The following is a 23,507-nucleotide window of genomic DNA, read 5'->3' as shown; positions in this document are numbered from 1 at the left end:
TGCCAATGCAGGATTGCTCCCTTCATACAGTAAATTTACTAGTATAGCATCCAAACTGTTTTAAAAAGGTCTCAAACAACTGGACTTCCAAGAGAATGTCATGAATTTTACCCCGATATTTAGCTTAAGTTTTCCTTTTCTTCTCCCTTTACACATATATCAAACAAAACAAAGAGAACAGTTACGTACCTTACAGGAACTGTGGTTTGTAATGTGTTGTCCACAGAGATCCCATTCTTGGAGTTCACGCATCCTGTGCATGCAAGATCAGATTCTTTTGAAAAATCAGTGTTCATTGGGGCCACGTCTGCACCCTGAATGCCCTCTATGCTCTCAGCTCTGGAGTGCAAAAAGGCAAGGTGAACACAAGCCACGCATTCTGTTCCTTCATTGATAAGACTCCCATAGAAGTAGGACTCTGATCAGCAGGGAAGAAATCATTCTCTTCTTCAAGTGAATGTTATGTTGACTAAGTCAACCACCAAGGAGTTGGGAGTAGGGTGAGATAAAAAGGTATTTGGAGCCCTTGGCTGGAATTTTTCTTTCTTTTAATTAGTCTTCATACACATGGGTGCAATGGTGACAGGAATCTGCCAAATGTTATGGGCTGATTATAAGACAGCATCATTGACAGGCAGTGCTAGTTTGCCCTGAGATGTGGGGGGGAGGATATCCACTTGGGAGCATTGGAGCTCCTGTATTTCCTCCAAGTGAACCTGTAAGGTCTTGGCTATACTCTTCATCAAGTCCTGAAAAACTTTAAATTCAACTGCGTAGGATCATGGAGAGGGTATGATAACTTCATGTAGAGATTACTAGGATTTGTTGGAAGGAGATACTTCCTCGTTAGCTCTTAACTTCAAGGAGAAACTTCAGCCTTCTTGATAATGGAGGCTGCCTGGAGAAGAGGCTCATCTTGATGGGCACACTTACAAAAAGAACCCATAGAACTGGTCACGATAGAGAGGCCTAAATTACAGCTGCTGAGTGCTACTTTTATTGAATGAAAAAACACTAACAGTCTTACCTCATTGGACTATAACTAGAAGAAGAGAGAAAAGAATACACAAACTATTGTTCAACTCTGCTGTAAATATATTTAGAGAGAGAGAAGAGCACCAAAGTTTTCAAACAGGGTTCCCTAAAGTTCAGCAACTAAATTCATATTTATGCATCTACAGAGCTAGTCTGATTTTTGTAGATAAGTGACATCCACAACTTTCATTGAAATTACTATTTGATGTGGGTGCTCAACACCTGTGAAAATCAAGCTACTTATTTAGGTGCCTAAGAATTGGAGAGATACACATATAGTATTATGCATATAAACTAACCTGCAGACACGGGCAGGAAAATACAGCTTCTGCCAGGACCGACAAAGATATTTAGAGTGATCGATCACGCGGATCCAGTCTAACTCGTCCATGGACACCTCAATGTAGTAGGAATAAGACCTGTGGATTGCCAAAAATAATAATTAGAATAGAAGCATTCAATATTTGAGAAATAACCTGCTTTCTGGAAGTTGGTGTCTATGTAAAAATATAGTTTCACAAAAGGGACCCATATCCAGACTTCTGTAAAGAGGTTGCATTACAAATCGCTTTAAAAATAAATTTTAATGTAATCATATGTTAAAAGATATTTTCAGAACTACATAAAATGACCAAAATAATAATTCTCAGTAATAAGATGAGCTAAATTTAAAACCAGCACTGCAATTATTTCTGCTGAAATATTAACAAAGATATCAGAGAAAATTTAGCAGATCATAAATGTCAGCCTGATTGGAAAATGCAAGTTTATTTTGTGTGATAACATATTTTTCATTGATTTTCTTTATCAGTCTTGAACTAGTTAGGTACTGTTGCCCCTCTATCCATGTAATTATCTAATCCTTTTTTGAATTCAACAAAGTTTTTTACTTAGTTGGTTCATATCGTGTCACAATTAATTCAATAGGTTATTTATGCATTGACTAAAAAGTATTTCTTTAGAAGCTTTAAATCTGTTGCCTTTCAGTGTTTCCAAGGAAGAAAGAAAAAACCAGAAACCAAATTCCAGTAGTCCTGAGTTGATGGAACTTTTGCTCAACAATAAAAGTTAAGCTTTTAAACTAACAGGTCACGTCTTAAAATCAGTATATGTTATTCTGAAAGAACAATAACTGCACTTGAGATTATAAGTGAGTTTATTTGAAAGAATTAGTAATGTTAATATTTTCTATTCTAAAATAATGAGAGTTGGTTACAAAAATCCAGTGGCAGGGTGACAATTTACTGACTGTATATTGTTAAAGACCTGGGATTAGTTTAACACAAGGATGGTCTACACTAGAAAATAATATCAAACCAACTACATCGCTCAGGGTGTGAAAAATCCACACATCTGAGCAATGTAGTTAAATTGACCTAAGTCCTATGCAGACAACACTAGGTTGACAGAAGCATTTCAATGTAGAAGCTCATCATTGTTGTATACTAAATGTGATACTCCGTGAAAAACAAAAGGCAAAAGGCAACTTTCCTCTTGCTTAACAGAATAAAGATATTTGCAAACAGCTGTATGATTTAGAGAACTATTAATAAAATAAAAAAAACCCTTCCTGATAGCTAGTATTAAATTGATATATTTTTGCTAATAGAAAATAAGGCTTGGAATTTCCGAAGTTACGGTGTGACCCAACTGTTAAACTTGTGTGCAATTTGATTTAAGAACATGAAGCAGCAAGAATAAAATGAGGTAGGGAGTTATATTAGTTACGTGGGCAGTGATAATTCAAGTTTCACAAGTCTCCTTAAACAGGTCTTTAAGAACTATATTCTTAACTTGGTAATCACCAATCTGGGCAATTTTACCACACATACGTTACCGTCACAAACCTAACACAAACCGAAAGGTTTTTCATTAAAATGATATTATTTTAACCAAAAGAATTCATTTTAAAATTCTCTTGCAGTGTTGTGAACCGAAACACAAGAATATCATGTCACTGCAGGAGAACCTGAAAGTGAAACTGACCAGCCCAGTGTCATTATCTAAGTGCAAATGGGAAACATAGACAGCATAAATGGAGAGAAATCAACAGCTTGTTTAAAATTATGTTAATAATTTAAGCAGTTATTAGTAAAAGGAGTTTTATATATTTAACTAAAGCATGCAGATGGTAAAATAGTCATTTTAACACTGCAAAGTGAAAGTGACTTGTTACATAAGTCTACACTAGAAAATAATATCAAACCAACTACATCGCTCAGGGTGTGAAAAATCCACACATCTGAGCAATGTAGTTAAATTGACCTAAGTCCTATGCAGACAACACTAGGTTGACAGAAGCATTTCAATGTAGAAAGTGACTTGTTACATAAGTAACAAATATGAAGCAAAAAACCCTCATAAGCCTATTCAAATATTAAACATTTAAATTCAAGTTGTCAATGCTATCCCAACCATGATATGTTATTGAAACTGTGCAATTTATAGGCATTTAATAAAAGTTAATAATTCAATATTTTATCATTGAGGCAGGTGGGGTATACTCAGTTTTAATTTCTCTTAAATCAGGGTGACTTGTCACATACCGGCTATCTCTGTCCCAGAGTAGTATTCTTATGTGGTTGATTATCGATGGCTGACCTAGTTTAATTTCAATGCCAGAACGGCAGTCATCATCAATCGGGTGTCGGGAAAAACCATGATCCAAGTCGTAATTCTGTGTGTCCCCATCTAGCAAAGCAGACTTCAGCTCCCCTTTTACAACCTGCGCTCCATATTTCATAGTTGCAATGTTCTCACCTGGTACTAAAAGGAGAAAGAAAGAGTTGCTTACCAGTTATGATTTTACAGCACAAACAAATTAGCAGAGATGATTTGGTGGCTACACAACCCTTCAGGTTGCTTCAGGGTTGTGTGAGCCTAATTCAAAGGCCAATGAAGTTAATGAGAATTTATTGGCTCAATGGTCTTTGAATCAGGGCCAACAAGTTGGGCCCCTTGTCTGCCAAAGCAGCAAAATCCAACCATTGCCACAGAATTGCGCAACAAAATCTAGTCTTATCAAAATAGTTGGCGATAATGATCCTTAACTTCATTTGCAAAATACTGAGATATATGGTTGAAAAACATTGAGATAAAGTATTGTTGCTTTAAAAAAAAAAGTTTCTATCCCTCATAATTGTAAAGAAAATGCTGAAAACATGATCTGAATGCAAAATACTGTGTTGTCTTCCTGACTCTACAGACAGGCTGACAATAGCTTTTGGGTGTACATTTTCCCATTCATCTCAATGTGGTTTTAGGTCTAAAACCTAGATAATGTAGTTTAAAATGTCAACGTTGACCAACCTGTTAGCAGAAACACCCAGCTAAGATGCTGCCCCCATAATTACAAACAGCCTCTGTTGCTTCCACAAATGCCAAAAGTCCTACCTGTCTTTTATCCACCTGTCACAACCTCCAGCTGCATCCACCCCACACTAATTTTGTACAATGCATTTGTATTGTCAATACAAATATTTACAAGCATATTGAAGACTAAACATGAGAGGACAGCATAAAAATAAATTGAACTTAATATAACAGGCTACTGTTTCCAGTATTACTTAAGTTCATATTTAATTTTTCAAACTTAAGATTTAAATGAAGCTGCTGCAGAATCCATGGAGCTTGCTGCAAAATTTAGGTCCAGCTTGCTATTGAGTACGTGGTGTCTCAGGCCATAAGGCTGAAACATAGGTATTTAATGACAGGAGGAAGGCTTGTGCAGAACAAAGCAGCCTCCACTTTGAGAGAATGTACATGGATTTGTTACAATCGTCTTTCTATCCTGAACTGTTTGTGAAGTTTCTGGAAATCTGCCTATTCTCTGAAAGTAGTAATAATTAAGTGGGCTAACTCTATAGACATTTCATGATGCATTATTTAATACTTTGAAGTGAATAGTTTTCTGATGATAGTTTACAGTTTAATTTGAACTTAGTACTTAAGGAAAAGCCACAGGAATTCAATTCTTAAAATAGCTACATTACTGACAGGGTGAGAAATCATGAGCTTCGGTGCCTGCTATCAATGGCCAAGTGACTATAAAGAAAAGGAAATCAGCAGGCAACATCCAGGCTTTGTAAACTTCCATTTCATAGTACTATAAAAAGAATGCCACTTTATGACAAAATTGAAAAAAATCCCAACATGAATGCAGAGGATCAGTAAAGCCTGTAGTTTCCAAAGTGAAAAACCTGAAGGGACAGCTGCTAAATAAAGCAGTTTTCCATAATGGAAAGCTCATTCCCGCATGATTTAAGAGACCACAATACAGAATATTCTCTAAGAGTATTCAATATTATTCTCAATTGCAGGGTAAATATTCTGTGCTACGTAACTGTTACTTTGTAGCACACAAATGTTTTTATAAAACACTTTGCCAACTGTAAAAGGTTAAAACCTGATTCACAAATAATACAAATAATCTAGTACAATGGTGGAGACAGGTTCCTATTACAGCGATCACAAGGGAAATGCTTTCCTCTCTTTTCATACGTAGAATGTAAGCTCTCTGGTGCAGGGACTGATTTTCATTTTACACATTATGTGAGCAAACAATGTAAAGGAGAAGAGAAAAAAATCAGATACAGAATATTTTGAAACTAAACAGCAAAACTATTATTTTTATTACAAAATTAGCATTAAAAATCTGACAGATGCCTGCATTAAAGTTTGATTACTTTTTAGATATAAAGGTTCTACAAATTGTTTTCCTTGAGGAAAAATTAAGCATTTTGATAAAAATGCACTCTGCTGTAATTTACATGCTAAAGCAACATCTAGACTATGAGAAGTTAATATATTTTCCTATTTAATGTTTGTCATCCCTGCCATTGCAATTCTTCAGAAAAAGAGCAAATGGAAGTTAGGAAACTATTCCAGCTATATTTTTCATTACTCTTTCTGCCTCCAGGGCCAGATAAAAAATTCACTCTCACTTTAAAGCAATTTCAGATATTATCAAGTGTTCCCAAGGTGTTGGATTTAAGCATTTTAATTATATAGGTATTTTCCAATTAGTAATATACCACTCATTTCTACCGATAAATTACAAATCCATACATAAGGCCCTACCAAATTCATGGTCCATTTTGGTCAATTTCACAGTCATAGGATTTTAAAAATCATAAATTTCATGATTTCAGCTATTTAAATCTGAAATGTCATGGTGTTATAATTGTAGGGATCCTAACTCAAAAAGGAGTTGCAAGGGGGAAGAAATCGCAACGTTATTGTAGGAGTGGTTGCAGTACTGCTATCCTTACCTCTGCACTACTGCTGGTGGTGGCGCTGCCTTGAGCGCTGGGCAGCTGGAGAGCAATGGCTGCTGGCTGGGAGCCCAGCCCTTAAGGCAGAGCCACTGCCAGCAGCAGTGCAGAAGTGAGGATGGCATGGTATGGTATTGCCACCCTTACTTCTGTGCTGCTGCTGTTGGCAGGGCACTGCCTTCAGAGCTGGGTGCCTGGCCAACAACCACCGCTCTCCAGCCACCCAGCTCTGAAGGCAGCGCAGAATCAAGGGTGGCAATACCGCAACCCCCCTAAAATAACCTTGTGATGCCCTGCAACTCCCTTTTGGGTCAGGACCCCCAATTTGACAAACACTGGTCTCACCCGTGAAATCTGTAGAGTGTATGGTAAAAGCTACACAAAAGACCTGATTTCACAGGGGGAGACCAGATTTCACAGTCCGTGACACATTTTTTCATGGCTGTTGATATGGCAGGGCCTTCGCCATAGAACAGTTGTATTTTGAAAGTCCATCCCCAACAAGTTTAAAAAATACTGATGCTCACTTAGCATGCCCCTGTAGTTGAGGTCCATGTCCCGACTTTCAGAACGAACTTTAATGGCATCCAGAATGGCATCAGGCGACAGCAATCCAGAAGGTCTTACAACATTTAGTAGTTCTGTCAGACTCATCAGGGGTAAGCGTACTGCCTGCATGATTTCAGCATGATTCTCCTTGGGGTTATGTTTACACCAGTTCATCAAAGCCTGGAAAATATCCTTCTCAGGTGCTGCAAATGAATCCCTCAGGACAACATTTAGAAGAGCAGCCTAAATAGAGAACATCCAAGAAAATTCATGTCTAAAACATAGCAAAAATGAACAGATCTTTAACTGGTAAAACTATAAAAGCTCTTTCAAAACTTGATTATACTAGTGGGACAGTGACTCTGTAGACAAACATTATAGCCATTAACTAGCTCAGATGTAGCCAGGGCATTAAAAAGTATTTTACTGAGAAAAGGAATTTTGGTCAGGACCTTGGTTTAATGCCTATCCAGCAGATGGCACCTCTAACAGAGCAACATCCCCAAAGGAGTGAATGCCCTGCACTGTCAGAGCAAAGTAGAAGGCAAAGTCCTCATACTTGAATCCTAACCTTCTTGGTCAGAGGCGAAACCACTACTGTCTCACTATGATATTCTTACTGAGCAACCTCCCTGGCCTTTCGGTTTTTATTTTGAGTATTGTATTCAGTTATAGCTTACTTGCTTTTACTCATTTTAATCACTTATGCAAGAATTCTAGATTTTCTACTTACAGAATAGGTTATGATTGTACCACCACCACCAGAACAAGGCTTAGAGTGTGTAAGTGTGTCAAGCCTCTCAAATTAATTGTATCCCAATGTACTTTAAACTCTCAGTGCTGATGGGTCAAGGAGTAAATAAAGGTGATTTTTGGATTTGGCAGTATAGTGGGCTGCTAACGTAAAATTTTGGTAGCACACCTTTGAACTTAGCTATATGATCACTGGTGTGAAAATTAGATGCAGGTTTTATATCACCCACTCCAAGCTCTTTCCCTCCTTTCTTTTTTGGGGCCGAGCTGCACAAAAAATTCACATAGCTCTATCTCCTGGACAGAAGCACAAACACGCACTGATTGCAAAATGAAATCAACCAGAATTGAACAACTTTTTGCATTTTCACTTTGCAGACAGTACAAGTAGGAATGAGCCTTAGAACAAGGAAGTCCTCCTGCAGCACTGGTTTTCCCACAAACTCCAGCTACTGTAAAGGAGGTAGCATGTTTCCTGGTCAAGGAGTCTGCTGTTTGTTCCATTCTACACTGATGTTATCTCCAATGCATTCTTAGTTGACATATTATATCTGGCATCAAGTAGTGAACAGTGAGGACTTCAGTGTCAAAAGGGTGGGGGAGCAATTATAATTTCCTCTATAACCAGATACCGAGTTAGTTAGCTCTGTAAAGTCTCTGGTCCCTATTCATAGAATAGATGTTCTCATTAAACCTGCCAAAAACATCAGTGTATTTTTTTACAGTAAAATGGACTTGAAATATTTTTCATACACGTTTTAATATCCCTTTATAACCACTCATTGAAAGCTTGAAACTGAAATTTGCATTCTTACAAAAAAAATTCTGCTATTTCACATGCACCCTGGTTTGAGTTCTGGGTTACCGATACTGAGTTTTGAGGCAAATGAAACAATATGGGAGCATTTAGTGCTTTAAAAAAAAAACAAAAAAACAAAAAAACCACATCTAGGACTAAATCCTCTGGTGCAGTGTAGCCACTTGGCACTGTACCATTGATGTATCCAGCCCAGAAGGTTCAAGCATGGGAGAACTAGCGCATGGGAGAACTCCAGTGGCACACAGCTACCACAGAGATTCCTATGCACATTCATATACTACCTCTAGTACAATGTAGGGTGTGTGACCAGAGAATGGGACATAACTAGAATACCCCTACACTGCACTGATCCACAATTGTGGTTTCAGCCCGTTGGGACAGTTAGCAGCTGGTGTAAATTGCAGCAGCCCAAAGGTTGCTCCAACTTATGCTGGGAGAATGATCCTTCATGTAGGAGCCCTAGGATCAGGAGAATGAACATAAACTGGAGTTTTATGCCAGCTTTGCAACTCCCTCCTCCAAACCTTTACTGCGTACACTTTGGCCAGGCTTCAAATGCCAGACTATACTGTTTAACGGACAGTGCAGACTTTACAAATATGTAAGAAAACATACATAAGAAAAGAAGGTAAATATTTTGCTCCTACCCTTGACAATGTCCTGTTAAGAGTCATGTTTAACTTTTGTAATTGGTCGCAGTTGACTAGCTCAATAGATATTACATTTAGGAATGATCTTTAGGTTCTCTTTATTACCACAATGTTTATAGAATACTACAAAGTATTAGTTATTCAACTCATCTTGACTTGAGTAACTCCAGCAATGCAATTTCACTGCTAACTGACCTTACTATTAAAGTTTCCTATTACTTGGCCTATACTTCTCTTTTCTTCGTTTCAGACCACTATTAGCATTTTATCATAGTATTTTTTATAGACCACAACCAACATGTCTAAAAGAACTTACAAAGACTCACCTTAGAAAGTGACAGAAAGCCTTCACTGGAGAGCACCTCTTGAGCATTTCTATCCATAAACATACAGCACATACAAGTCAGTTTAGGGAGTGAGTAGAGACTGGCAACATCAAAGGTCATACAAACATTCTGAATATTAAGTATGGTGCAAAGATACTCAGAGGTGGAATCCTCCAATTCTGGGAATCCATATTTGTGAGCCAGGCTCAGGAAATCCAGGAGTACCTCTTCCTTCTCATCTCTTAATGTAGCACGGCCTGTGTATATATATTTCAGCAGCATTGTAAATGCTTCTGCAGTGGTATCCTGAAGAGGGATTTCTGCTTCAGGCTGAGATTCTCTCATTCCACCATATAATAATGCTCTAGAAACAGAAAGAAAATGTGAGAAACTTGCACCCTAATAATGGGTGCCTTATTATATATATTTAAACAGTAAAGTAAATAAATCAAGCGGCCTAGAGTGCAACCAAACGCCAGGTGAAAGAATAAATGAAGATATATTTGCAATGACTCCTCAGAAGAGGCCACATAAAATGAAAAAGAATCGTTTTGAAAATTTGAAATGGAAGCTATGTGGACAGCTTAAAATTCAGCTCTACTCTGATAGTGTCTACGTAGGAGTAGCACTGTGGGGTCTCTTCATCATTATCTCAATTATTCTACATCAAGTTTAGTCAGTTTACAGGTAAAAAGAATGGGATGTGAGGTTTTTTGTTTTGTTTTTTAATTTCAGCTCTGAAAATTTAGCCTGGTATCTGACAGTTAAGTTAGGTTCCCTTTCTACTTACATATCACCACCAGCAATAATGAACTTTCAGACCAAATTATATCCTTAGTGACATCTGCACAGCCCCACTGCAAGTTGGGGAAGCAGAAGTACAGACAGGTGAAATGACTTGCTGACGCTCATATCATGAAAGAATAGCAGAACTGGCAACAGAACCCAGGAGTGTAAATGCCCATTTCCTTGCTCTAGCCATTAACTGTAGCATAGGACAGTCTTGGAGTCCTAGGTGATGAGACTTGTGAAGAATCAAAAAGTTTGCAATATGTTTTCTCCAGATCAGGGGTCTTAAACACGCAGCCCACAGAGCTCTTCCCTGCGGCCCGTGGAGCTCCCCACGCCCGCCCCCCTTACTTCCTGTCGCTGCCAAACTCCCCTCACCCATGCCCCCCGAGTTATTTTCTGTGCCTGTTAAGCTCCCCGTGCGCTGCTCCCCAATGTTTGGGGCACCTGCCACCCCCATGCGCCCCCCCCCGCCGGAGTGTCTCCCAGCACCCACTTGCTGCCTCCTCACTGCCCGGGAGCCTGCAGCACAAGGTGACTCAGAAGCCTGCAGCACACATTGAATCAGCTCTGCTCTGCAGGTTGCCGGCTTCCAGCAGGTCCTAGTGTCCCTCTTCACTAGGGCCAGGACAGGCTGCCCTTCTGCCCTAGTCCTGAGCCTCTCTCTTCAGTGAGGTGCTGCCACCCTGGAGTTGCTCTAGGTAAGCGGCACCAGGCCAGAACCTGCACCCTGCACCCCAACCCCCTGTCCGGAGCCCCCTGCCACACCCTGCACCCCAACCCCCTGCTGCACCTCTCACCTCTCCTGCACCCCAACTCCCTGCCCTGAGCCCCCTGCCACACCCTGCACCCCAAATCCCCTGCTGCACCTCTCACTTCTCCTGCACCCCAACTCCCTGCCCTGAGCCCCCTGCCGCACCCTGCACCCAGACCCCCTGCCGCACCCCACACCCCAATTCCCTGCCCTGAGCCCCCTGCTGCACACCTCCTGCACCTCAACTCCCTGCCCTGAGCTCCCAAACACACCCCGCACTCCTCTTGCACCCTAACCCCCTGTCTGGAGCCCCTACCACATCCCACACCCTCCCGCACCCCAACTCCTTGCTGCACCACTCATCCCTCCTGCACCCCACACCCCAATTCCCTGCCCTGAGTTCCCGCCATACCCTACACACCACCTGCACCTCAACTCCCTGCCCTGCGCCTCCATCACACCCCGCACCCCTCCTGCACCACCTGGGGGCAGAGAGGGGGCAGAGTTGGGGTGAGGACTTCGGGGAAGGGGTTGGAATGGGGGCAGGGGTGGGGCCTCATGGAAGGGGTGGAATGGGGGCGGGGGCAGCAAGGGGTGGGTGTCAGTGATGCGGCCCTCGGGCCAATGCACTAGTCCTCATGCGGCCCTAGTGATCATTTGAGTTTGAGACCCCTGCTCTAGATGATAGGTAATTTGTGCACTCTGTACACATACATCTTAGTTTAATCACTAGCCTCTCTGGCATTCATATGAGAGAAGAATTATCTTGAAATTTTACCATGTACAGTTTAAGAATGGGAAGTAGATCTGCTGTGTTAAAATGAGTCATGAGTTTCAACCCAATTTTTAAAACATGCAGTATTTTCCTAGGTCATATTGCAGCACACAGAGCCTTTTAAATGAACAATTTCAGCAAGACAGGCTAAAACTAAACATTTTTAATAAATAAGTTGTATACAAAATGGCACATGACTGCCTAGAAAGGAGTACTGCGGAAACAGGTCTGGGGCTCATAGTGGACCACAAGCTAAATACGAATCAGCAGTGTAACACTTTTGTAAAAAAAGCAAACATCATTATAGGATGTATTAGCAGGAGTGTTGTAAGCATGTGTGACGTTATTGACAAAATCTGTAACTGTATAGATCACTGTGGTAACCACTGTTATATATTTGCAGCAAATATTGTACAAAGGTTGTCGTGTGAGGTGTCCATGGGAAGGTTATGACTGGCTGGTTATAATTATGCTATCTGTATATGTGCATCATTTTGTAGTTGAAGTTATGAACATTGGCTCTATACTGCCTGTATTTCAAACTTATGCTATGCTTCTGGGTGACCTCCCCCCACCCCGACAAGTTGGTGTCAGCTCTGCCTAGCCTGCTTGATGACCCATTAAGGACCATCAGCTATACAACTGACCCATTGAAAGAAGGCAGACACAGCTTGTGACTCAGCAAGGTATGGAGGGACATGCCTATTGACAGAACTCTGAGGTTTTCCATGCCATGTGATGGACAGCTTGTCTTTGGGACAAAAAGCAGAGATCACATAGCAAGAGACTATAAAAAGTTGCTGCAGCTCCTCCATCTTGTCTTCAATCCTGCTTCTCACCTCTGGAGGGACTTTGCTACAAACGGAAGCTCTACACAAAGGACTGATGACCCAGAGATGTACTCCAGAGACTTGATTTGAACCTGCAGCTTATTCCATCATTGCTACAAGTCTGAACCAAGAACTTCGCCATTACTGTATGTAATTGATTCCATTTAACCAATTCTAGCTCTCATCTATATCTTTTTCCTTTTATGAATAAACCTTTAGATTTTAGATTCTAAAGGATTGGCAACAGCGTTATTTGTGGGCAAGATCTGATTTGTATATTGACCTGGGTGTGGGGCTTGGTCCTTTGGGATTGAGAGAACCTCTTTTCTTTTACTGGGGTATTGGTTTTCATACCATTTGTCCCCATAATGAGTGGCACTGGTGGTGATACTGGGAAACTGGAGTGTCTAAGGGAATTGCTTGTGTGACTTGTGGTTAACCAGTGGGGTAAAACCAAACTCTTCTCTGTTTGGCTGGTTTGGTGTACCTTGGTGTGCACAGAAACCCCAGCCTTGGGCTGTAACTGCCCTGCTTTAAGCAATTTGTCCTGAATTGACTCTCTCAGTTGGGTCCCGCCAGAACCAGAATTGTTACAGCATGACACCAGAACTAATTCTTCTACTCCATGCTAATTAGATCTCAACTGGAGTACTGTGTATAGTTCTGGGTGCACATTTCAGGAAAGATGTGGATAAATTGGAGAAAGTCCAGAGAAGAGCAACAAAAATGATTAAAGGTCTAGAAAATATGACCTATGAGGGAAGATTGAAAAAATTGGGTTTGTTTAGTCTGGAAAAGAGAAGATTGAGAGGGAACATGATAACAGTTTTCAAATACATAAAGTTATTACAAGGAGGAGGGAGAAAAATTGTTCTTCTTAACCTCTGAGGAGAGGACAAGAAGCAATGGGCTTAAATTGCAGCAAGGGAGGTTTAGGGTTGGTCATTAGGAAAAATTTCCTACCTGTCAGGGTGGTTAAACACTGGAATAAATTGGCTAAGGAGGTTGTGGAACCACCATCATTGGAGATTTTTAAGAGCATATTAGACAAATACCCATCAGGGATGGTCTAGATAATACTTAGTCCTGCCATGAGTGCAGCGGACTGGACTAGATGACCTCTTGAGGTCCCTTCCAGTCCTATGATTCAAGCACATTACCTGTATTTACACTTTTACTTTACAGAGGAAACTAACATCATATTTACATCATCCCATTTGTGTTCTGAAGTTTATTTCTTTTTAATCTGTAAATTGAGAGCTCAATTTAATGAAAGTCAAAAACATTATGATGTCATGGTATTTTCCAGCTTTTTACAGTTGGCCACAATGCTTTGATGCACTGGGAAGCATTCACACAAGAAAGGTCATGTTCAGTAAATAGCGGATTATGGGAGTATTTCTCTGAACTTCCCAGGGTATATTTCATACACAAAGTTTCCTGTAAGCTGGACAAGAAGAAATACATCACCTGAAATAATGACATCTAGCAGCCAGAATCACTCTATGTGCAGGAAAACGTTTCTTTTCTACAATAAAGGTAACATCACTATACTCCTCCCCATTCATCAGACCGCCAACATTCTCTGACAAAATGTGAACATGGTCAATTTCCCCCACAGCTGTGTAAGGACGGAGTGGGTGACTATTACTCATCTTGATGAAGTGATGGTATTGACAGCCTATAGGAAGAAAAAAAAGAACTATAAGCATTTTTAAAACTGGATACTGAAACTACCTCAGAGAACAAGTTACAATTACAAAAAAGCTAATATAGATGGAATTTAGACAATTACAAGGGATAACAATTATTTAGTGAGGATTTTGCTAAATCAGTTACAATGGAAACCCACCCAACTTGCTTCAAAAATTATATTTCAGTTTGATTTCAGATATCTCCACCATACTTTTATTCTGCCAATGCATCTGTTCTAAATCAACAAGATGCCATCAATCAAATCAAAGTAACTGAATGGGCTGTAAAGCTTCTGCACTTCTAAATGATTCACAAAAGACAAAACTCTCTATATATTAAAATTAGTTGACTGACCAAAGAGAGAGAAATCATTATCTGAGTAAACAGGCTTAGTCTAAATACACCTCTACCTTGATATAACACTGTCCTCGGGAGCCAAAAAATCTTACCACGTTATAGGTGAAATCGGGTTATATTGAACTTGCTTTGATCCACTGGAGTGCGCAGCCTCGCCCCCAAAGAGCACTGCTTTACCACGTTATATCCGAATTTGTGTTATATCAGGTCACGTTATATCGGGGTAGAGGTATACTGAAATCTATGCTAAAGTGTTTTCATCAGTAATTAGCCAGATTATGGGTGTTCATGACATATTCTGACTGGAACTAGATTAACTTTCTAGAACTGAAATAATTAGTGATTCTTAATGACTACCATATGAAGACTGTTCCGATAGCAAAGTTCTAGCAGGCAGAGATTCCAGTAAATCCTTGAAAGACTTAGAGGACTCCACTGGGAAGCCTTCTCCACTAAGTGTATTTTCAGACTGAAGAGGCTTTATGAGAAAAAAGACCTGCTCTTCAATTGCAGAGTCTAAAAGATCTCTTGAGGGGAGAAATGGCATTTACAAGGCATATGGTTTAGCTATTTATTTCACTCAGTTTGTGTACCCATGTGGTGTATAATTTGAAATAGCATTCCTTAAACTTCAAATATCACTTGGGGAGAAAAATAACATTCTGTCTACATTTAAACAGAAAATATACCTCTGAATAATTTCTTCTCACCTAACAGACCAGAAACCTACCCCACTTGATTCTCTGGCCATATACTTTACCTCTGGAAATCCACAAGCTTAAACTGAACATGCAGATAGTCATAAAGGGTGATATGTCCTTGACTTCATTAACATTATTATAGGAAATTTCAATATTATACCATAAATTAAGGCGGTAATGGCCATTCCATTCTAAGCCTCGACTGTTAGTCTCCTATAACTTCCCCAAAAAACGTGGGGGAGCAAAACTTATTAGATTTGTGTGTTGAGTGTCCTCAACCATCAGGCTTCAGGAGGCATTCAGTTCAGAAATTTTTGACTAATTTTTTTTAAGTTATTTTCCCTCTTTGATATCCTTTTGGAATGTCCTTGTTCGCTGAATGTATCCAAGAAAGCGGCACCAAAACACAAGCCGCAATATTTGTGATAACACAGATTGATATATTCTGGGATACCTTCTGTGAACCAGGAAGTACTAAAATGATTTTACAGAGGGGACAAGGAAATTTTAAAAGTAGTTAAAGTTTATTTCTGTGCAGTCCAGCTTCTGGGGACATGCAATGCAAACTATTGGGGTTTAAGTATTTATTCTTACATTGCAGTGCACTTTTAAAAGAAAGTCAGTTCAACTGTCTGACATTAATAATGCAGATTTTACACTTCAAAAATATTTTCAGACACTTTTTGTGCTCTAGTAACCAGCTTTATTTAAAATGTTAAATTGGGTATGTGTGCAATCCTCCATGAAGGCAGAAATATTAGAAGTAATTAAATTCACATACTGCATACATTTCATACTATTTCATTGCATTCGCCTAGCTTTGTATGCTTTATGTGCACATACTAGTAAGTGTGCACAACGAAAAATACAATCGAGTTTAAATAATAATATTTCTATTTCAGCACCATCTAGAAGCTCTGAGAACAGGGCCTCACTGTGGTAGATACTGTACAAAGAAAGAGTCACCTGCACCCAAAAGCTTAAATATAGACAAGACAGAAAAGGTCAGAGAGGACAAAGAAGAAGAGAGAAGAGGTGACTGGTGCAACAGGTCAGGGTAGTGAGGGAAACAGAACCCAGGTCTCTCCATTCTGACTAGTACTTAAATTAGGTAGACATTCTTGGTCAAACTCACTGCTAGTATAAGCTGAAACAACTCCACTGAAGCCAAACAAATCGCACCCACTTATGCAAATGATGAATTTGGGATTCCGATCCTTTACTTAAATGTGTGATCCTATAGGTCCCCTCCATGATACATCTAAGAGGCCGTGGTACTTTCAAGAATAATAAATCAAACACACAAAAAACTATTTTCTATATAGTAGACTTTACCATAGTATCAATTAACATACCTATATCTGCTGAAACTTTGTAGACAAATTAGTCTTTAGGAAAAATCAGATGCATTTTATCATGTAAAACCTTCTCACCAAAAGAACAAATAAAAATATATAAATTATAATTAGGGCTGTCAATTAATCGCAGTTAACTCACGCAATTTACTCAAAAAAATTAATAACGATTAATCTAGTTTTAATCACACTGTTAGACAACAGAATACCAATTGAAATTTATTAAATATTTTTGGATGTTTTTCTACATTTTAAAATATATTGATTTCAATTACAACACAGAATACAAAGTGTACAGTCTCACTTTGTATTTTTATTACAAATACTTGCACTGTAAACATTAGAAACAAAAGAAATAGTATTTTTCAATTCACCTCATACAAGTACTGTAGTGCAATCTCTTTTTTTTTTGGTTACATAACTGCACTCAGAAAAACAATGTAAAACTTTAGAGCCTACAAGGCCACTCTTGTTCAGCCAATTGCTAAGACAAACAAGATCGTTTAAATTTACAGGAGATAATGCTGCCGGCTTCTTATTTACAATGTCACCTGAAAGTGAGAACAAGCATTCGCATGGCACTTTTGTAGCCAGCATTGCAAGGCATTTACATGCCAGATATGCTAAACATTCATATGTCCCTTCATGCTTCAGCACCATTCTAGAGGACAGGCTTCCATGCTGATGACACTCGTTAAAAAAAATAATGTGTTAATTAAATTTTGACTGAGCTCCTGGGGGGGGGGGGGACAGGGGAGAGGGGAAGGAAAGAAGAATAGTATGTCTCCTGCCTGTTTTACCTGCATTCTGCCATGTAATTCAGGTTATAGCAGTCTTGGATGATGACCCAGCACATGTTGTTCATTTTAAGAACACTTTCACTGCAGATTTGACAAAATGCAAAGAAGGTACCAATGTGAGATTTCTAAAGATAGCTGCAGCACTCAACCCAAGGGTTAAGAATCTGAAGTGCCTTCCAAAATCTGAGAGGGACGAGGTGTGGAGCATGCTTTCAGAAGTCTTAAAGAGCAACACTCCGATGTGGAAACGAAAGAACCTGAACCACCAAAAAAGAAAATCAACCTTCTGCTGGTGACATCTGACTCAGATGATGAAAGTGAACATGCGTCAGTCTGCACTGCTTTGGATCGTTATTGAGCAGAACCCGTCATCTGCATGGACATATGTCCTCTGGAATGATGGTTGAAGCATGAAGGGACATGTGAATCTTTAGCGCATCTGGCACGTGAATATCTTGAGATACCGGGTACCACAATGAAATGCGAATGCCTGTTCTCGCTTTCAGGTGACATTGTAAACTAGAAGTAGGCAGCATTATCTCCCGGAAATGTAAACAAACTTGTTTGTCTGGGTGACTAGCTGAACAAAAATTAGAATTGAGTGGACTTGTAGGCTCTAAAGTTTTACATTGTTTTATTTTTGAATGCAGTTATTTTTTGTACATTATTCTATATGTGTAAGTTCAACTTTCATGATAAAGAGATTTCATTACAGTACTTGTATGAAGTGAATTGAAAAATATTTTTTTGTTTTTTTTACAGCACAAATATTTGTAATAAAAAATAAAGTGAGTCCTGTACTCTTTGTGTTCTGTGTTGTAACTGAAATCAATATATTTGAAAATGTAAAAAACATCCAAAAATATTTAAAGGATATTCTATTATTGTTTAACAGTGCGATTAATCGTGATTATTTTTTAAATCGCTTGACAGCCCTAATTATAATGGTGGCAGATCTAGAATCTATATACCCATCAGGATTTCCACATCCTACATTTCAAGGAGTCCCTGCTGTTCATTTGAATTATTACTCTTAAGAGTAGAGCCAGACGAATCTCACCAGAACTGGTATAGATCTTCCTGCTACTTTCTCATCATCATCGGAAGCTAGGAGGTTCATAAATGGCAGTTTATGGTGCAGCAGGATATTAGCTTTTTTTCCCTAATCTGTTTACTTCCATTTATCTGCCCTACACTCTATTACATCCTTCTTTCCTTTTGAGATGAGTGTGTGGAGGGATGTGACCAAACAAACACAATGGGTTAATTTTTCTAGGTGTGTTTGAAATCAAGTTGACAGAAAAGATTCATCTGGCTGTACACTAACTTTATTTCCAACAGCTGTAGATGCTGCCTACACTGGTAACTGAGTGGGTTAAAGACGAATAGCCTTCATCTCAAGTCAAAATAGGTGAAAAGCCTCTGGATTAGCAAGTGGTAGTTTGTATTCCCCCAAGAATCAATGTATAGCAGTGATACTCAGACTGAGACTCACGATCCGCAAGTGGCCTTTTAATGTGTCTCCTGCAGCAATGTTTAGCACATATTAAAACAGTGTGCAATTTAATTATTATCCAATCCAAGTTATTAACCAATCAGGATGCTTTTGCTATGTTATTAACCAATTACAGTTGATAAAATAATACTTGGTCATTTTGCTGTGAGAATTTTATATATAAAAACGAACTAAATATTTCCCATCATACTGTTTAAATATGAATATATAGTACTATAGTAAATGCAATGGTGAATTCACACTACTGTGGCTCTTTTGGGTAATACTGACTGCTAATTTGGCTCCTGAATGACTGAAGTCTGAGTATCACGGGTGTATAGGATGATAGGTATAATCTGGTTTGGGAAACATTTCTGGGAGGCTTCGCCATTTAGCCAATAGATGGGATTTGCCCTCTGAAAGGCACAATGTTGTGCTAGTCAAGAGTATGGATTACAACTATGCTGATTGCTGGAGATGTAGAGTTCCAAGAAATGGATTGGCTACTGGTGTGGGAGCTTTTCAAATTCTGTAGCAACAAAGGATTGAGATGACTGATAACTTGATATAGATCAAGTGTTGGGGGTTTAGAATTTACCTTTCAAGCTCGAGTAGGGCACTGTAAGATACTAAAGCTGGTTTGAAATAGAGGTTCTGGTCACATTCAGTGAATAATCTGTTTGGAATTAGGCCAAGTACAGATATTATTTAATCATAAATGGCACTGCCTGATCATGCCTGCATTGCAGAGACATTGCAGGAAGTTGCCTATGACGCTATATTGGCTGATCTCTGCCCTGCTGTTACTTCATTACATATAAATCCAGGCAGGGTCAGTGACGGTGTGTGCCCATACTTTTTAATTTTAAGATGCAGCGCAGGAAGTGATTCACCCTTGAAAATGAATTTGAATACACCTTAGTATTAAATTAATCTAGATATCAAGGTGATATACAGGCCACCTTACAACGCTAAAATTTTTCTCAAGATGATTCAGCTTTGCATTACAGCCATCAAAACTAACAGTCTTAGGTGATGTTACTACCAAGGATGACTCGTATGCAATTTTGCAATCTTACCACTTGCACAACAGCTACAAGAGTACCCAAAGCAGTTTCAGGCACAAGCTGTATCGGTCAGCACACTTTTAATTTGATATTCAGAATTGCTTTGGAAACTAAGAACATAAGAATGATCATACTGGTTAGACCAATGGTCCATCTAGCAAAGTATCCTCTCTTCCTACCATGGCCAGTGTCAGATACTTCAAAGAGAATGAATAGAACAGGACAATCATCAAGTGATCCATTCCCTGTCCATCCACTCCCAGCATCTGCCAGTCAGAGGCTGAGGAACATCCAGAGCATGAGGTTGCATCCCTGACCATCTTGGCTAATAGCCACTGATGGACCTATCCTCCATGAACTTACCTAATTCTCCTTTGAATCTAGTTATAGTTTTGGCCTTCACAATACTCCCTGGCAACAAGTTCCACAGGTTGACTGTGCACAGTGTGAACGTCCTTTTATTTGTTTTATGCCTGCTGCCTATTAATGGTGACCTCTGATTCTTCTGTTATATAAAAGGCTAAACAACACTTCCTTATTCACTTTCTCCACACCGTTCACAATTTCATAGACCTCTATCATATCCCCCCATCATCACCACCACCACCCACTGCTGCCCCCAGTCATCTCTTTTCCAAGCTGAACAGTCTCAGTCTTTTTAATATCTCATCATACGGAAGCTGTTCCATAACCCTAATAATTTTTGTTGCCCTACTATGTACCTTTTTCCAATTCTAATATATCTTTGGGACGGGACGACCAGAATTGTACGCAGTATTCAACGTGTGGGCATACCATAGATTTATACAATGGCGTTATGATATTTACTGTCTTATCATCTATCCCTTTCCTAATGGTTCCTGACCCTGTTAGCTTTATTGACTGCTGCTGCACACTGAGCGGATGTTTTCAAAGAATTAACCAGAATGACTCCAAGATCTCTTTCTTGAGTGGTAATAGCTAATTTAGATCCCATCACTTTGTATGTATAGTTGGGATTATGTTTTCCAGTGTGCATTACTTTGAATTTATCAACATTGAAATTCATCTGCTATTTTGTTGCCCAGTCACCCAGTTTTGGGAGATCCCTTTGTAACTCTTCACTCTTTTGCTTTGGACTTAACTATCTTGAGTAATTTTGTATCATCAGCAAATTTTGCTACCTCACTGTTTACTCCTTTTTTCAGATCATTTATGAACGTTGAACAGCACTGATCCCACGACATATCCCTAGGGAACACTGCTATTTACCTCTCTCCATTCTGAAAACTCACCATTTATTCCTTCCCTTTATTTCCTGTCTCTTAACCAGTTAATGAACCATAAGAAGACCTTCCCCCATTTATTCCATGACTGCTTACTTTGCTTAAGAGCCTCCGGTAAGGGACCTTGTTCAAAGGCTTTCTGAAAGTCCAACTATACTATATCCACTGGGTCACCCTTGGCCACATGTTTGTTGACACTGTCAAAGAATTCTAATAGCTTGGTGAGGCATGATTTCCCTTTACAAAAGTCGAGTTGAATCTTCTCCAACAAATCATGCTCATCCATGTGTCTGATCATTCTGTTTACTATATTTTCAACCAGTTTGCCTGGTACTGAAGTTAGGTTTACCAATCTGTAAATGCCAAGATTGCCTCTGGAACCTTTTTTAAAAATCAGATTTATATTAGCCCTCCAGTTCATCTTATACAGAGGCTAAGTTAAGCAAAGGGTTACATACCACAGCTAGTAACTCTGCAATTTCATATCTGAATTCCTTTATAACCCTTGGGTGAACACCATGTGGTCCTGGTGACTTATTAATGTTTAATTTATCAATTTGTTCCAAAACCACCTCTACTGACACCTCAATCTGGTACACTTCCTCAGATTTGTCACCTAAAAAAAAATGGCTCAAGTGTGGGAATCTCTCTCATATTCTCTGCAGTGAAAACTGATGCAAAGAATTAACTTAGCTTCTATGCAATGGCCTTGTCTTCCTTGAGTGCTCCTTTAGCACCTCGACTGTCCAGTGGCCCCACTGGTTGTTTGGCAGGCATGTTGCTTCTGATGTACTTATAGAAAAAAATGTTCCTGTTAGTTTTTGAATATTTGCGAGTTGCTCTTCAAATTCTTTTTTTGGCCTGCCTAATTATACGTTTACACTTGCCTAGCCAGAGTTTATGCTCCTTTTTATTTTCCTCATTAGGATTTGACTTCCAATTTTTAAAGGATGCCTGTTTACCTCTGTTTCTTTTACTCTGTTTAACCATGATAGCATTTTTTGGTCCTCTTACTATTCTTTTTAATTTGGTGTATACAATTTTTCTGGATCATCTATAGTACTACGCAAGCAATAGTGGAACTGCCTTTTGATGTGTTCATGCTTTCTTCTTTCATAGGAGACAGATGGACGTACTTAGCAATTGTAATTATTCCTTCTTTTCACTGGTTCTCATATGCAAGATTCTGTTGTTCACTATCTGTTTATGGCCACTGAATGAAAGCAAGAAACATTAGCAATTATACCACCACCAACTTGCACACAATACTCAAATGTACACTTCTTTGGTGCCAAACTCCAAAAGTAAATTAACAAAGATACTAATGAATCAAACGTGTTAATAGGAATAAACATGAAAAGGAGAAATGGGTGGATGAGGGCAGAATATGTATTTCTGGCCCTGGTATCTGTTTAGAATTCATACTCTTTCAATTGCTACTTTGGGATTCCCACAAAGTGGCATTCATTCATAGCATCAGTTTTTTATCCAAGGTTGGTTAGGCAATGGTGGCCTCTCCCCTTGGACACAAAATCTATAGTGATCTATGTTTTTATAACTTTTAGGCTAGATTACTGGAATGGCTTTAATTCAGGTTATCTTTGAAGTGACTTGGAAGTAGTTTACCTTAAAAATGTGTGAAACTACTAAAAACCCATTACAGTGGTGCTCTGCACTTGCTAAATACTTAACTCTGGATGCAATTTAAGGTGATCTATAAATCCTGAAATAGCCTGAGATCTGGAAGAGTTCACCTGTCTGTATCCCATCATGGTGGGAAATATCTGCTGGATAGCTCTTTCTGATTGTTCTTGTAGTTTTATTGCCAAGAACAGTGGTAGGGCATTAAGACTATAACTTGCATGTGTTGGTGGTTCACCAGAGACTAGCAGTTTGTCTACACTACAGCTTATGTCAGCATAATTTATGTCACTCAGGAAGGTAAATAAATCACAACCCAAGCGACATAAGCCCCAGTGTGTACAGCACTATGTCAGCAGGAGAGCTTTTCTCCCGTTGGTTTAGAGCAGTTACATTAGAGAGCTTACAATGGTGCAGCTGTACCACTGTAAACTCTCTTGTGTAGCCGTTCCCTGAGGTTAGCAAGCTTTAGCACAAAAAGCAAGGTCTATCAGATTACAAGGTCTTGTTTACAAACATCATGATAGACCTACAATTTATTCCATCTGGTCTTCCAAAGATTTGATTGGTTTAACTG

At 39.2% G+C, this 23,507-nt stretch overlaps 1 protein-coding gene across 3 annotated transcripts in view; it reads right to left on the bottom strand.

The window, feature by feature from the left end:
* BTBD9 (BTB domain containing 9) overlaps positions 1 to 23,507 on the bottom strand; it is a 290,271-nt gene that overhangs the window by 250,980 nt on the left and 15,784 nt on the right. For all 3 annotated transcript variants that reach the window (XM_054022242.1, XM_054022243.1, XM_054022241.1), the window contains exons 2-6: positions 14,025 to 14,235; positions 9,407 to 9,770; positions 6,836 to 7,100; positions 3,582 to 3,801; positions 1,335 to 1,454 (exon numbers count right to left, since the gene is read on the bottom strand). In XM_054022242.1, the coding sequence (XP_053878217.1) occupies positions 1,335 to 1,454; positions 3,582 to 3,801; positions 6,836 to 7,100; positions 9,407 to 9,770; positions 14,025 to 14,209 (1,154 nt within the window). In that variant the 5' untranslated portion in view covers positions 14,210 to 14,235. The remainder of the gene's footprint in view (positions 1 to 1,334; positions 1,455 to 3,581; positions 3,802 to 6,835; positions 7,101 to 9,406; positions 9,771 to 14,024; positions 14,236 to 23,507) is intronic.

This window comes from Malaclemys terrapin, chromosome 3 (genome assembly GCF_027887155.1).
Source record: "Malaclemys terrapin pileata isolate rMalTer1 chromosome 3, rMalTer1.hap1, whole genome shotgun sequence".
Classification (NCBI taxonomy): Eukaryota; Metazoa; Chordata; order Testudines; family Emydidae; genus Malaclemys; species Malaclemys terrapin.
The sequence above is the reverse complement of the archived record's forward strand: the minus strand, read 5'-3'. Positions and strand labels throughout refer to the sequence as shown.